This window comes from Temnothorax nylanderi, unplaced genomic scaffold (assembly GCF_030848795.1).
Source record: "Temnothorax nylanderi isolate EJ_2023f unplaced genomic scaffold, tnyl_v1.0 TNYL_tig0044_pilon, whole genome shotgun sequence".
Lineage (NCBI taxonomy): Eukaryota > Metazoa > Arthropoda > Insecta > Hymenoptera > Formicidae > Temnothorax > Temnothorax nylanderi.
This window is the reverse complement of record NW_027249106.1, coordinates 24832-41810: the sequence shown is the minus strand read 5'-3', so window position 1 is coordinate 41810 and position 16979 is coordinate 24832. Positions and strand designations below refer to the sequence as shown.

At 37.0% G+C, this 16979-nt stretch overlaps 1 protein-coding gene across 2 annotated transcripts; it reads right to left on the bottom strand.

Annotated features, from left to right (window-relative positions):
• Positions 1-3932: 3932 nt before the first annotated feature.
• Positions 3933-16971, bottom strand: LOC139771737 (angiogenic factor with G patch and FHA domains 1). Of its 2 annotated transcripts, none has more exons than XM_071704722.1 (8): positions 16459-16971; positions 16089-16328; positions 15797-15961; positions 15439-15598; positions 14622-14782; positions 14078-14520; positions 13854-13953; positions 3933-4580 (listed from the first exon to the last, which is right to left on the bottom strand). In XM_071704722.1, the coding sequence occupies exons 1-8, from the start codon at positions 16621-16623 to the stop codon at positions 4437-4439; spliced, it is 1578 nt and encodes a 525-aa protein (XP_071560823.1). In that variant the 5' UTR covers positions 16624-16971; the 3' UTR covers positions 3933-4436. The 2 variants fall into 2 exon arrangements, with proteins under 2 accessions (XP_071560823.1, XP_071560822.1); XM_071704721.1 differs by having other exon boundaries at positions 15427-15598; positions 16459-16970.
• Positions 16972-16979: the final 8 nt, after the last annotated feature.

The following is a 16979-nucleotide window of genomic DNA, read 5'->3' as shown; positions in this document are numbered from 1 at the left end:
ATTCTCTCTCTCTCTCCCTTCCCTCCCCTCTCCCTTCCCCCCTCTCCTCTTCCTCCCTCCCTCCCGCGCCCTTTCTTGATATATTAAATACAAAAAAACATGTGTAACACACACACACATTTTTTTGTTGCGTATTAGCCAGAAGCCATCAAGTATGTCGTATAATTTATACAGTATATATCATCTATGGTTGAGACTGCGAGCATTTGTTTTTCTATTGCTAATTAATGCGGGTACACAGCCCACGCATGGTCTTTGATAATAGGGACATACATAAACGCGCGGGGGAGGAGAGACACTGTAAAGCGTATCCCGCACTGTCTACCGGCTGCTACTTCATGCGTGCGTCCGCATTCCTAGCTCCTACAATTACAAACCGCGTAAAGATACTCACACGTACATATACATACGTATACGAATATACACGTTTGTCTATTAGAACGTGCTCGGTGGACAAATGCTAACAACGGTTACGGATTATTACCCAGCCAGAACCGATTGCCTTTGTTGTCTCTGTCGGTGCTATACTCGACATCCGGCTTGTCGATCATTGCACGGTATCATTTTCATTTCTAAAGTCTTTTCGAATCTAAACGAATTTTTTGTCAACATTGATCTCTCGAATGTAGAATGCTTGTACTCAATGTTGTACTTTGAACACGACAATTCTGTTGTACGTTAATTTCACTATCATCGATGTCTCTTGATGTGATATTTATCTTAAAGTATCATACAACTAGCCATAAGTAAAAAATAATAGTTGACCTGATATCAGTTAATAATATAATCCTTTCTTTTACGATTTACATCTCTTTATCGCTATCGCTGTGTATGTCCCTTTCTACATTATGTAAAACTCTTTTACTTAATTCTAAAAGGAGATTTACAGAGAAACTGTGTTGCTCGATTTTGAAACGTAAACGTATTTTGAAATGTAAATTGTAAATTTTGAATGATTAGCTTAACAGTTATCATTGCCGCGATATGTACATATTAGGAATAATAGCTTAAGAAAGTATCTTTTGCGAGGAAACCTGTTTGCAATTAACGCATAATATTGTGTGTGTGTGTGTGTGTGTGTGTGTGTGTGCGTGCGTGCGTGCGTGCGTGCGTGCGTGTGCATGCGTGGGGGGGGGGGGAGGGGAGGTACTGGACGAACACTAAAAATCTTACGAACGATACAAACGATAGATTTTCCAAAGCAATTGGAAACATAATATTACTACTCGCTGGACACATATGGTAGCCGCATTATTGCACTCGCGGATCGTAGAAACACGCCTTATTATTGCTCATTAGCTGTGTGAAATTGTATATCTGATCACCAGTTTCTTCTTTCGTCTATACACATGCAGACAGTCGATTTCACATCATTAAGGTATTTATAATCACACAAGTGTTATTATAATTATTAAAACTAAGTACCTAGTTTAATTAGAATGTGCAATACGATCTTGACTTTGTTTATTAACCGCATATCTACGAGTTTAAAGGAAACATTTCAAATACATTGTGTACGTGTCAGAGTATAATAGTATAGCATATTTTATGGTAATTGTCAGTGATAATCTATTTATTATATGATACATATCCATTTTGTGGATTTAATTTCTTTTTATAAATGTAGGAATTATACATATATATAGAATTGTACCGATATATGTATCGTAGCTAGGTTTTGTGACTTTGAAGCTCGCGCAAGTGGTAGTGTAAGTAAAGTGTGTTTATCAGATACGCTTATCGTTAGTGGTAACGAATATAATGGTCGCAAATCCGTTTGAACCGTTGTCTCACGATGTAGGCTAAATATTGTCTCGAATTGCGCGACGAGGCCACGCTACCATAATTTGTCATTCGTGTTTACCTTGTTGCACGCAATTCGAAATGCGGAATAATATTCCGATTATCTCATCACCTTAAAATACTATTATTATATAACGCGTTTTCGTTATCGTATCAGATACATACGAGATACGACGTGAGATGGACATGAGCGATATTCATATTCATGATCAGATTCCTCCAGTTGTTTCGTCTCACAATGTTGTGCGAACATTATTAATAATGTATATGAATGGTAGTAATGTGATCTATTAACAATAACAATAACAATAACAATCACAATAGATTTTAATAGATTTTCTTTGTAATTTGTTATGTAACTGAATCTCTGACGCGACAGCTGGGCACATAACACGTGAAAAATAGACCTATCGACAAATCCGACTGGTCAAATGGATAGATCGTTTCGTTTTGGGAAAAATGAGAATCCAATTCCAGATCAGATTCCAAGCTATGTGATTCTCCTCTGTCTTTTCCTCTTTCATCGTAGAGTAGAGAGATGCATCGAGGCCAGATGAGGCTTGTCTCCACTAGTCTACTAGACTACAGAGAGCCAAAAAATGGCTGACAGACAACAAACGAGAGCCATTTGTTAGCACCGATTTGCTGCTGACGTTGCCGCCGTGTCTAGACACTCAATGTCCAGATCCGCCGCCCAGATCCGCTGCGATTCTCTTCCATTACACCCGGTACGGTACGTTTCCGTAAACTCCTTCATTTTTATACTTTTACAACTTGCTCGCATTTACGTAAGAAATATCCCAGAAACAATCACGCGCTAAATATTAAATGTTATCGTCAAAAAGAAAAAAATTTGTAGAGGAATACGCGGAAACTAATTCCAATTGGTTTTTAATTTAACGCAAACAATTCGCGAAAAATTTAACACAGATCTGTGAAAAATTCGCTTGAGAATTAGAAACTTTGTTAGTTTTACTGGGGAAGAAGTGTTTCTTTCGCAGAGGCGAAATGCCGAACTTTACTTTCTGGAATAAAACGTGTCAACGCGAAAAAGCTTTCGAAATAGTTGGACTTTCATGTTTCCATTTTTATCTAGAATTAGTAGATTTTAATTTGAATAAAACGCATATAAAAAACGTATAATTTGTTACCGCGCTCGGAAATACATAATTAAAAGGCGCGAAGAAAATAGCTCGTAAATAGCTGTGCCAATTATTGCTAGTCTGGCCAATTTCCTGTCTTCTCGTTTGTCCGTGCGCCTTCTTTCCATTTGCTCATTCGCTTTTTCTTTCTTCACCGATCGGCTTCATTTCTCTCTCATATATGTTTGCACGTATATAGTAGATGTCTAAATTTCAGTAACTTACGTAACGTACCATAAAATATCGCGCATCGATTAAAATTGAAGCGTATGTCGAGTAATATGAATTAAATGCAGACTTGGAAGTAGACTAATATTGCGTATGTAAGAAATTACTTTTAATTAAAAGGGCAACACATTTATTTTTGTCTCGCGAGACGATGCAGTTTTTGTCGAGTTGTCGCGGATTAGGTCGCGTTGAGTTTGCTGCTTGTGTAAGGTTAATAATATTTAAAGCTGAAACAAAATTTTATGAAATCTATGATTTCTATCTTGGTCAAAAACTCGCGCTGAATTCTTTTCGTACAACGATCGAATCCGTGATACGGTTCAAGACTTGAGATTTGAGATGTCTGATTCCTTTTGTCCTTTGGTCCCGCCATGCCGTGGTTCAGCATTTTATAAGCTCTATAAAATTCGCGTACGACCCAGAGCGGAAAAAATAGTGTAGCGCTGGGCTTGAACGAAACCTGCGAATGGACGCTATTAGCTTCAGGTATACCAAATGGTATATAAAATTGATTTTTTATCGCGGTAGACGAGAAAGCGACTGGACTTGAGCCAACGATGTTTTCCAAGATTTTTAAACGCAGCCCAACATGTAATATTTGATGTCTTTCCGAATGTCTCATCTCCGAATATCGAATTATTGTTCTATCGTTACTTACATATAAACGCGGTATGTCGAAAGCCAAAGGGAACACATTCTTTTCGATAATGTACGTTCGTTGATGGAAGAAGTTGAATGAAAAAGGTCATCGAATAACCATTTGTTTGGGCAGTAGGAATTACAATTATTTTTATTCATGTAAATAACAAAAAAAAAACAGATACACCACGAACGATGAATAAAAGTATAAATCTCAATGATAAATATATTATGTATTTGTCGCGAGATGGAGATTTCACAATTATTAAGTTAATTATCAATAGTATTTTCCATTGACCATTATTCTATACAAATATGTATGTGGAAAATAATAGCTATACGATAGTCGATCAAGGCCTCTTTCAGCAATGTAGAATTAAATTAAACATGAATTTATGTGCACCAATGCACTGCGATTTTGCATTTTGTTATCAAGTCTTTTTTTAAATCGCAATTTATTTTTATATTTCGAAAAGTTCTCGATATTTATCATTCGGATTCACGAAACAATAAACGATAAATCTTTTTAATTTAAAAAATTAATTTAGTTTTTTATAGTGCGCGACTAGGTGGCTATATAAAACTAGTTTGTTGCCGTAAGTTAATTATTCATTCGTCAAAAAGTTAATCCACTATTTCTTTGTAACGTTTTTGTGTTTTCCGCCACACTGTCTGCTTCTTCTTCGTGTTGGAATCTAATTCGATGTTAGGAACGTCCGTTCTCTTTAATCCAAGACCAACTTTGTTGTGATTGCACGTGATAAGTAACTGTAACATACAGAAGTAGTAATTTGTTATTACAAAATATTATTTAGGTTTTCTAAATATTAAAATATATTATCCAAAAGTCGTTAACTCGAATAGATCTGTCGTAAATTCTCGACAGATGTAATTCCCAACATAAAAAATCACATTTTCACCGTTTTACGGAAAATTATTGCATCAACTTGTATCGTATGCAATTCTTTAGGCTAATTTCTCTAACAATGGTACCAACGACACATATATTACTCGTATCCATTACTCGATTGATGAGCTTAAGAGTTGTTCAGGAGCGAAGACTTGATTCTGGTTTTATTTTCTCACTCGTTGATGATAGCGCGCGCGCGCGCACGTACACAATGATACTCGCTCCAGTTCATTTTCTCTTTCCGCTTGCGTCCCAGGACGCAAGTCTAAAGAAGACTCGTAGAAAGAGAGTGGCGTTTATTATTAATATTATTAATTTCATTAGGATCGTTTACCTTTTGCCTCATTATTTTTGATAAGCAGTCGTCAATTAACAAATATCTACCAATATTTATTTCAATGTTCTAATTCAATTCTCTATAATTAGCTATCAACAGCTCATCGTGAGCATGGAGTCTAGTCATTATATACAACTGACACCTTGTTTTTGGTTCATTGATTTTCAAATAAAGATATTTCTATATTTTTTAAATGCTTATCGCGTTTAAATTACAGTTATTTCGAAACTATTAAGTGGGATATTTACTAGTCTTACAATTAGAGTTAACGCGTAGATTGATCGATATCACGGATGAGAGAGAGAGAGGGGGAGGGAGAAGTCTACAGCAAACTATGTCGAAGAGACGAACAGTGTAAAATAATCATTAAACAGCGTCTCGTCGCATATCATCGTCGGATTGTTAAATTATTTTGTCCAGTCGCAGTCGCTACGACCTACATAGATTTCGTAGATTTATTAGAAGAGGGAGGTTAAAACAGTTTAACAATAATGTGAGTACATATAATATTTGTACAAATCTATTTACACACATTAAAATCGAGGTAAAAAATAAGATTAATAAAATGAGAGAGTACGCTCCGTTTTTCTTTCGGATTTATCGAATATCTTGCGTGAATTAACGTGAAAAGTTTAGATAAATCGGCTTCAAGAAATGCATGTAAAATTGAATTTTATAATTTAGCATAAGATCAATTTCCCAATTGAGTGAAAAAAAAAATCGATAGAATCTTATCTAGCGTGAAAGCGAAAGCTGAATAAAGGTAGAAAATAGACAAATAGGTCACATCGACTGATCGAACAACATGGCCAAACGATCGAAGACACAATGCATCATGATTACCGATTAGACGGTGTAGACATGTCGCGACGTCTGTCACGTCCCCGGCCCTTTCCACTCTTCTCTCTTAATTCATCATTCAAGCCCAGACACTTGTAATGCGTATGCATACGCTAACTCATCGCGAGATGCACCGCGATTGTGTATACGTGTACGTATGTATATACGTACTATTCAACGTGCGTGAAGCGTGAAACTTTTGATCGCATGGTCCGAGGGACCGCGGGGACCGATATGTCGAGAGCAGCGCTTATTATTAATTGGGCTTGTGTGAAAATATGCGAACGATAGTTGCGAATAGAGAAAGTGTCGCAAACATTTGTTAGAGGCTATTTAATGAGAGATTTCGTGTTTTAAGGAAGAATAAACAACTATATGCAATTAATCTTAGTTCCAGTTGGCGTTTAGTGCGGAAACTTTTGATACGCTTAATAGAGAGGAAGGAAATTCCTAGGTCGCGAAAACCTAGACACCTAGACACCTGTGTGGTCGATCGTGCGAACAAAACGATGCCGACGTACAATAACATATTAGGAATTCGCGGGTTCTCTGAGACGCGGTGGTAGGGTGCCACAGACGGTCTGTGCCAGTTGGAAAGTTTGTCCCGGTTTACCCGTCTGGCATACCGGGAAGCGATGTGGACGCACGTGCGCCGCACCTTGACAGCTTGAATATGGGCTCCAAGCACCCCGTGCTGGACAGCGCATATTGGGTTTGAAACTTTGCTCGTTTACAACGCTGTAGTCTGTACGTCTACCACTGTCGACCGTCGACCGTCGACCATCGACCATCGACCGCCGCGCCCGCCGTCGCCATCACTATACCACCATCGCCACTACCATCGTCATCAGCATCACCTCCTCTTCTTTCTCTTTCTCTTTTTTTTTCCGTTTCCCTCTTTCCCTTGCTTCTCATCTACCAATGTCACCATACTGAATACACGTTGACTGTGCATCATACCGCGACTCAACTTCAAGCTTCTTTTTATCTCAATTGTTCTTTAACCCTTTTCTGCCTCCTCTTTCTCATATCCAGATGTTGTCGTATGTCGAGATATATGTTTAGAAAGGTGACGTAGTTCTAGTGAGAAATTTCTATTCTAAATCGTTGGAAAAAAATATTTAGAAAATTTTAGACACAATGACTTTAATTGCAATTGGAAACAATTTGTCGAATTATACTTAATCTGACATTTAATCTACAAATTATCCAGCGTATCGTGTCGTTGCAAATTTTGGTGTATATTATATAAGCGAGATATACGCGAGAGGAGAGAATTTAAGGATAGAAAAATTTGGAGCAAGAGTATTTAAATTTGGGTAATTGTTGGGTAATAGCCGATCACTTAGACTTGGAGAAGTCAACAATCTCACCAATTATTAATTTTATGTAAATTGCAAATGCTTATGTAGGAAGAATTAGCGTATATGCATATGGCCATTTACAAACTATATTTTCTAGGTTAAACTAGATATAAATAAAGACAGAGCGGATCTTCCGCGATAATCCTGTGATAGATGTTCCTATATAGGTGGTCGGTAAGCCCTACCGGCCAGACTGTTGGGTCTATATCGACATGTGTTTACCCAGACGGAAGCTGTCTGGCGAGATGATAGGGCAACCGATGTCTCTAGTACGCGATCGCGTACTAGAGACATTGGTTCGATTTGATCATTAAAGAATATACACACATAAAACAGCAATTAATAATATTCGATTATAAAAGCAAACGAATCATTGCTCGGTAATAAAAAATTGTTTTGGCAATGAGATAATGTATAGCGCAATTATTTTACGCGTTATACCTTTGTGTCTCGCGTTTAGAATATCACGAAAAAATGTTACATGAAATGCAATTACAATTAATCAAGAAGAAAACATAAAGGAAGTAACGTAAAGAACGTATCTTGTAAAAAATGAGTTAATAAAAAACGTATGTGCGAAATGAATTATACATTCTCTTCATTACGTCACATCACGTCACGTCACGTCACGTCACATCACATCACATCACATCATATCGCGTTGCGTTGTATCGCGTTTGATCCGATAACGTTTATTGTATACGGTTTATGTTGACCGCAAGACATATGCATTGAACATTGGCAATTGCATTGCCGGTGCGTTGTAATTAATAAATCTCATTGTACATATTTGTATGTCGATACCGGGCGATTATTCAACACGTTTGTATTGCGCGAGCATATACATACATCTCGTCTGGACCAATCGACCGCTTCTGACTGAATTGTATTCCTAGCTAACTAACGTTACGGACAACCGACGTACAAACAAACGTATACGCGTGAACGCCGACTGTTAAGCTGACATGTGCATGCGCGCGTGTATGGATCTCGTATGTGCACAGAATTATGCATTCGCGTCTGCTTCCTCCTGGTTGAGTTCTGGTTAATTTCGTTTCGTCTTTATCTCTCTCCCTCTCCCTCTCTCTCTCTCTCTCTCTCTCTCTCTCTCTCTCTCTCTCTCTCTCTCTCTCTCTCTCTGACTTTTGAACCGTCAAACTTGAAAATATCTCGCAAGTACCTTTGCCTCACTTAATATATCGTGAAACCTGCGAGAAAAAACGCGCGCGCGCACCCGACGTATATAAACAGAGATGTAAAAAAAAACAGTAAGAATGGAGACAAATGAATAAGAGTAAGAGATCGCGTTAATCTATTCATTGTCTTTAGTTAGTCAACCAACAGCTGTTTAGACAGCGATATTGGGATGTTGGATTTATTTGTGACTGTAAGTTCCCACCTGTTGCCTCTTGTCTCTCTTCCGAACACGTTACTACAAAGTTTTGTCCTTTCCGCTTTTTCTTCTGTTTCTGTGTTTGTGTTGTTTGAATTTTTCTTTCTTTGATCCCTTTTTTAATCCTGTCTTTTTATCTTGATCTTTTATCTCTTTAACGTGTCATAAACTATATAGATATATTATACAATATTCGGTCACTCGGTCGATTTTTGTCAACATTTTCGAAATATCACGCAGGGAAAATATTGGCAAGTGCTGGCATATGAATATACAACTTGTATCGAATTGCAATTTAAAATTTAGATGGCGAGCGATCTGTAAACACATCTGTAATATATCAATATGCATTACAAGTAAATAAACTGTTGAACACTTTTTTATATGAGTCTTGGGGTGTTGTCAAAATTAGATTGGACTCTAATGTGTAAAATTTCACCTCGATATATTATGTAAATTATAAGGTGTATTAGAGAATGTAGAAAAAGGAAAATTTGTTTGTCTTGTGTGGTTCGTGGACCGATTCGTACGCATTGTAATAGGCATGCGCGCACGCGTTTGTACTTTTTTTTCCTTTTGTTTTGTACTGTTTTCGTGTCGTCTCTCAAATAAAAGAACACAGTGAATAAATAGCGCGAAAAAGATGAGAAAGAACGAAAGATGGATGGGAACAACAAGTTATCGCGTAATCATGAAGAAGGCATGGAATTTAAGTCAACATTCGCTATTTGCTTTTATATGTGCCTACCTTGTTTTCACACGAGCACGGCCTTCAAAACATTCTCCCCCACTGGGATTATAGTGGATTTTATATCGATTGGAAAGTGTGTAAGTATAGGTACGATATAAATATATTGATATTGCGTTAAAGTGAAGAGATAAGAGAATAAAGTTTTTCGAAATGGCGTTAAATTTTTTATGTATCGTAGTACATAACACATAACATGTTCCATAATACAACAAATATGAACCAAGTTTGTGACAAAATGACTTGATAAAAAGTGCGACAAAAGGTGAAAAGAATCTTAATGTTTGCAACGAAATCTGTTTCTTTTATCCGTTATTCATTAAAAATAAGCCATAATCATTTCGACTTTCCAGTGACAATGCTGAATTCTCGACGTAATCGTCATAAAGAAGACAATGCACAGTGTATAATTGTACTATTTGTACCGTCTATTCTATATGTCTGTATAATCCTTGCTGCATCGCGTAATATTCTATTATCGAATGTAATATCGAAACGACTTTGCTACCGTCTTCTAAATGTGACACCCGCGGTAGAGACGCGTACGTAAATTCGCATATATCTCGTATTCCGTTTCTGCCATGCAAAGCAAACCCTTCTTCCTTTTCTTTCCTTCTTTCTACCGCTACTTGTTTTCGTCGGAAAAGAACGATACGGTGTTGTAGTAAGAAAATAAACAGAGAGAAAACAAGAGGAAGAATGGCAACGCGAGAGAGAGAGAGAGAGAGAGAGAGAGAGAGAGAGAGAGAGAGAGAGAGAGAGAGAGAGAGAGAGAGAGAGAGAGAGAGAGAGAGAGAGAGAGAGAGAGAGAGAGAGAGAGAGAGAGAGAGAGAGAGAGAGAGAGAGAGAGAGAGAGAGAGAGAGAGAGAGAGAGAGAGAGAGAGAGAGAGAGAGAGAGAGTTTTCGCGAATAAATCCGTATCAAAGGATAGTCGATACGAATTATTTGTGTGCGTGACTATGTTGTTTTTGCGCGAGTGTAGATGCGATATGCTTTCAAAACAACTCTTCATTTCGATTAACGTCAGACATTTCGGCTATAAAAGTTATATAAACGCAGTCGCAATTCCACGATGCGCTCGAGCTCAAACATACAAATGATACAATTCAAATTGAATATTAAGTCAATCGATTGATATCTACTATTTTGTTTAACGCAGACTTAACATTGATTCAATTGTTTTGTAAAAAGATCTCTTTACGGATAGCTTTTACATTCTCGCTATCCATCCATCCATCCATCCAGCGGCACTGTGCAGTCCAAGTCGGCCGTCGAGCTTCCTCAGAATTTTGAGGTTCCGAAACAAAATTTGTTTTCTGGGAGTCTAGAGAGTAGGTTGTCAGAGCCTACTTCCAACTGCCCAACTGCCCAACCTGGGTCGACCGGTTTTTGTCTCCAAATACAGAAGAATTTTCGCGGTAAGATACTCTCGGTGGATCGCCATCACTTTCCGACGAGAGGTGGCGATCGAATAAAAAACCAACGATTTTTGGTTGAATTAGAACTCGGATCTCCGATTCATTATAGAGCAGCGCACATTTCTCTCGCGATACAGTGCAGAGAATGGTGCGCTGCTCTAATTATGTTCACTGATCGCAGACAAGTTTGTTCGTATCGTCTCATTTAGTGTTATTTTATAGTTATATTATATGTATGTTACGTCATGTTTGCATCGATACATAAACAAATCGTTCATTTTGAGTTGAAAAGGAATACGTACTTGTTTCATAAATGTACTTTGCCACTTGGTGGAAATACGAAAAGTCCTTAATCAGCAATTTGAAATTATTCATCGCGTCATTTGTCAATAAACGAGTTTTTTCTCCGAGGATTGTAAACCGCAAACAGATGTAATATTGAAATGGACGTAAATCGTAAAAGAAATCACTGAGATGTACGTTTGCACTCTGTCCGTAAAATGGCTTACGGCAGTCGATATTCAGGGAAGTCTATAAAATGAAATAGTTGCAGTTTCTAAATGCAGTCTGCGATTACTTTGCGATCCGTGCGTTCGCAAACAAATGTTCCTCGCTTGTACAGCAATGTTTAAATCTGTCTATGTAAAATATTTCAAAACCGTAGCATGCACCTATTACTTGATAAATAACAACTACTTTGCGATTATTATCCAACATTATCCAACACATTTTTTTTGTCCAACTTGAAACACTTTTAAATTACCATCCATCTTCTCGCGTTTCTTAATCAACGTATTTGACGGATTTTTATTATCGATTTCATCACGATAAAGTTGTCGCGACAACGTTTTGGCAATATTAAACTCATAAATGATTTTACATTTCGTTCGAGATGTGAAGATGGTGAAGAATTGTAACTTGCGGTGATCCGCGCGCGCACATGTCGAATAAACTAGCGCTCGGTAAAGCACTTAGATAAATGAATCCGTCGAGATTTTAGTCGTTAAAGTGGGTATAGTATAGCTTTGCGTACGTAGACTACACAGCTCACGGTTCCGCGACGGTTTTATACCTGGTGGTTTACTAGCAATCGACATTCGCGAACTTAACAATGTCTGGTTTACGGGCTTTCAACGAGGAGAGGAGAGGAGAGGAGAGGAGAGGAGAGGAGAGGAGAGGAGAGGAGAGGAGAGGAGAGGAGAGGCGCATCATCCCAACGAATGTTTTTCTTCCGTATTTTGTGTTCGTATGCCTTCTCTGTCTCTATCGTTTACGATATAGGTCATATCATTGTGAAACGCACTCAAAGATGCTGCCATGCCGTGTATTACGCGGCTGCGGCTGCAACTTACAACGAGCGGTGAGCGGTACGAGTTAAGAGAAAAAGTAATGTAAAAAAAGAAGAACGAATTCAATGTAAAAGTAGAATAATTATACAATACATATATAATACTGAATGCGACAAGTACTTGCGGTTAAGATTGGCGAACGATCGGAGGTTAATTTTGAAACTCATTCCAACGCTTTTGTAATGTTCCAAGCTTTGCAACTATCCAATATCTCTATTTTTTGAACACGTCTTGTATTTTGTGCCTTTCATATTTAAGGGATACCTCTATTACAGAATTAATTATATTCACGTTCTATATACACGGAGAGAATTTTCTCTTAAAATTTACCCTGAAATCATGGTAGTTGTGGGACAACATGGAGCACCAAGAATTTTATGCGAGTTATTCTGATTAATATCTACCATGATAAAAAATATTAATATTTATTACATTAAAATATAAAATATGTTTGATTAATTTGACTAAAATATATCTAGGAAATTTCAATAATTTTTCAAAATTTACCAATCTGCTTGGTAATTTTTATCACGTTGTTTGTAAAATGTCTTTTGTATATTTTAAAAATTCCTTGGTTGCCAAGTTGTCCCAAGTTTGTAGTGAATTTAAGGGTAAAATATAACAAAAAATTTTCTCCGTGTAGAAAATATAATCTCCAACTCTGGTTCTCCTACAGTGGCTGTTTTGCTTTACGAGCAAAAAGTGTAAGCGACTATACATATATTACATATCTAGCGGAAATAACGGTTAAAACGGCAGATAAATTTGGGGAAAAAGGCGGATGGGGAGGAGACTGTGTTGGGACAAGAGAACGAGCAAATGGATAGTGAGGCGCGACAGCGAAAGCGACACACACAAGTGCAGACGAGAGAAAATAACACAGTCTCCCCTTATATCCCACCCTTTAATCCTTTTACGTGCACAGGCACTACCGCCAACATGTATTTCGATGTATCCCGGCGTATCCTGGTATATGCAATGGGGCATACGATGCGTCTAGACAAAATAATGATTTGGATTTCAATACATTTGCATTCATTACCCCGGGGCGCTACTCTCAGCGCTACTCAAGAGCGCTACTCTCCTGTTCACGGTCCGCGATCCGCGCGCGGTCTCTTCTCTCGCCATTTCGCATTTCGCAGAGCGACTCTCGTTATCATACGAATGCTCTACTCGTAGTGACTCGTACCGACGGCGCTCATTTCGTCGCCGTTGAAATGCGATACGACGGGTAGGAACCCGCGGAGGGCCTAAATCGGTACGATATACGGTGCGGTGCGACCAGACCCAGACCCCAGCCATAGGAAAGATTGACTAATGAATCGAGTATACATCCAATAACGACCGATTCACGATGGAAATGAAACTTGTGGCCCTATCGATCTACCGCTGTACTTTTCGTTTCTTGGCCAAATTATTGCGTATTATTATACTGTGTGATATCTAATCGTAAGCTTTGGATTTCGTTATCATGATTCTTCACGTTGGTAAGAAATTTCGTGTCAAATTTTTTTTAAGTGAAATTTTTAGTTTCAGCTCTTTTGCAAGAAAAATATAAAATTCTATTTAAGATTACGAACGCAAAAAGATTTTAAATCTTTTATAATCGTTGCACGTATCACATATTGCGATAATTGAATCAAGTCAAGTATAATAATGTAATAATGTAAGAAGAAACTTACGGGCTCTGTCCTTCCATCTCCATCTTTGCCCAAGGAGCGACCTTCGGACCAACCCATCTTCGAGAGCAACTTGAATCCTTTATTGTCCTTAGTTATTGATCTATGAACAAGTTGTTGATCTCATTAGAATTTAATTTATTTACACAAGACGCGCGCTGTCTACTTTGTTTCTTCGGGACGCGCGTGCGCTCTCTCGTTTACATTTAGAAGCACGTAATACTTACGTGTGAACAGAACTTTGTTGCGTCTTAGCATAAGGATCCGAGGAACCTACATGCTGCCGCCTAGCTTGCGCTCTATCTCGATAACCTGAAGCTAATTGACTGCTAGATACAACGTTATCCTTTTCAATTCCAAATTTATGTTTCAGACGTCGCAACTCTTCCTTATGAAGTTGAGTCTTCGAAGTTTTATTTTCATTGAGATTGATGTTTCGTTGAACGAGACCTGGTTCGCAATGGCCACACGTTTCGTTTCCATCATGAATGTGGCACAGTAATTTCGTCCCGCCAACTTTTATAACTGATCCATGCGTTATTCCGTGAGGCTCAGATTCCTGTTTAGCTACCGACAATCTTCCGCCATTTATAAATGTACCGTTTCTCGAACCAGAATCTATTACTCGATACTGTTTTTCAGTTTCATCGTACACAAAACGTGCGTGATACTGCAAGTACAATTATACAATTATAATAAACACATTGTGATAAAAAATGAATTCAAGTACATGGATGAAGAAACTTTGGACTTGATCTTTCATCGATATACCTTGCTAATATTTATATCCGGTATCAGCACCGAATGATCTCCCTGTCGACCTAGGGAACCTCCCGTACACGTCACGAGAAAAAGGGAGCCCAATTTTAACTCTGCCAAATCTGTTTCCTTGACGATAATTCTCATACATGGTGGATAACCTTTCGCTAAATCTGAAATAAATATGATTTTTCGAATCGCGCAGCGTTTTTTTGCACTAAATAATTAACGGTATCAATTTTAGCTCGACGAGAATTGAACGTAACGTTGCATGTTTTTTTCTTTTTTTCCCTTCAATTACTCAAGTCTCGAGAGTAAAGTTTCAATAAGATGAATTTTGAATCCGTTGAAAAATTTCAACAAGACTGTACGAGTCTCGTAAAGTTACGTAGACGTTTCATAGTTGGAATTTTATGACAAGTTTGGATTTCTCACGTAAAGTTAGCAGCAGGCAGATAGATTTATCGATTTGCCTCACACGTATTGAAATATTTACGTTAAACACTGTTTTATTAATCACTTGGCTTTCAACATACATTACGATTGTCAACGAATGTTGATATTACTTTTAAATTAACATTAATAATATGAAAAGAATGTGTATGTACTAATACAAATATATGTTATACCGGACTGAAATATATCGTAATAAAAAATATTACAAGAAAATTCGTTGAAGTTTATATTATTAATTTTTTTTAGCCTGCTTTATGAGTTACGCCACAAAATGGAAAGATACGTATACGTAAGGTAAAATAATTACGGTAACATAAGGAACAAAATTGAGAAAATATTGAATAATAAACGAATAATAAACCTTGTTCTTCACCGTCACTTTCGCTATTTGTGGACACCTCGGGAATAATTTCGTCAGAAATATCGTCATTTTCACTTTCCGAACATTCGCCCTCTTCGGGTTCTTGATTTTTTTCTTCTTTATTTTCCAAATTGTCTTCATCGCTTGAAAATTTTCGCTTTTTTACGTCATCCTACAAGGACAGAGAGAGAGAGATACGTATACATATTAAAAGCATAGTTACCTAAAGCTTGTCGCTTGTATCTTTCAATCGTTATATTTGAAAGGCCTTTTATCAATTCATCTATTTCATTCAAAACCTGTAATTTAAGATAAAATTTCAAATATTTTTTTACAAAATATTTGAAAAATTAGATATATGTTATTTTACCTTATACGCTTTCCCAATTTCTTGTTCTTCCTTTTTTTGGCAAGTTGGAAGATTTACAGGAGTAGTCTCGTTTATATAGACTCGACTGTGGAATTGGTACGTATTACTAGCTTTATCATAGTAGTAATATATTCCAGTGTTTCCATCGTAATATAAACCTTGCCTCTAAAATGATAATAGAGTTCTGGGCTTGTCATTCTTTTCTTTTTTACACACACATACTACATACAAAAAACTATATCATAAAGTTATAATGTTTATCAAGTATGTATGTACACGCTATATAACGTACCGTATCATAATAATATCCAGTATTATAATCATAATACATTCCTGATGTTTGCTCATAAACAAAACCAGTCTGTAATAAAGCTGATTCTGCGACTTGCTTTACTTGATCTACTATACCAAGTGACTCGTCATCATGACTAACACTCCAATCCTGTGGTAATGATTTATTAAAATCTAAAGGATCCGTCTGAATCCCACAGTGGGATATATATGGTTTCGTATAGAGCAAGTTTTGTTGTTTCTGTGAACAATAAAATACCGTGTCATGATTTTTAACAAGATTAAGAAAGAACAAAAAAAATATGTACACATACATTAAATGAAGTTGATTAGATGAAAACAAGGATATCAATTTTAGTGAAAATATATACCTGCTCACTTAGTCTCTTTCGTAGTTTGTCAATTTTCTTGCGTTGTTTTCTAATACAGTCATGCAGTTTACGTATGAATTTTAAAACATGAGGCAAACTATGTAATTCTTTTGCAAAATCTTCTTCAAAGTCCGATACAATTTCTTCTTCGCTTTCACTATGCATTTTACATTTGTTTATGATTTAATTGCTTAAAGGAATGTGCATTATTATATTTTATAATTGTTATAAGAAGAGATAAGCGTGACAGAAAGGATTAAAACAATATACGGTAAATATTCAACCTAAAATAACCTAACCCAATTTGTTTTTCACTTAAAATTTTGATGAAAATACATTTCTTTTTTTTTTAATAACAATATAACACAAAGGGTTAACATTGTCGATTGCCGTAACGATACTGCGAAAACGATAAATAATACACGTATACATATAATTTGCGCGTTACAATAATCAGTCTGTATAGAAATAAGTATGTTTTCTATTGCTTTGCTGCACTGCTGAACTAGTGGAGTGCACAC

Bases quoted from the DNA above. Each gene is read 5' to 3' on its own strand.
- LOC139771737 (XM_071704721.1), bottom strand. From the start codon at position 16,623: ATGCATAGTGAAAGCGAAGAAGAAATTGTATCGGACTTTGAAGAAGAT. The intron at 16,329-16,458 runs GTATATATTTTC...TATTGTTCACAG, and splicing joins GAAAGAGACTAAGTGAGCAG to AAACAACAAAACTTGCTCTA. The intron at 13,954-14,077 runs GTAAGTATTACG...ACTTGTTCATAG, and splicing joins CAACAAAGTTCTGTTCACAC to ATCAATAACTAAGGACAATA.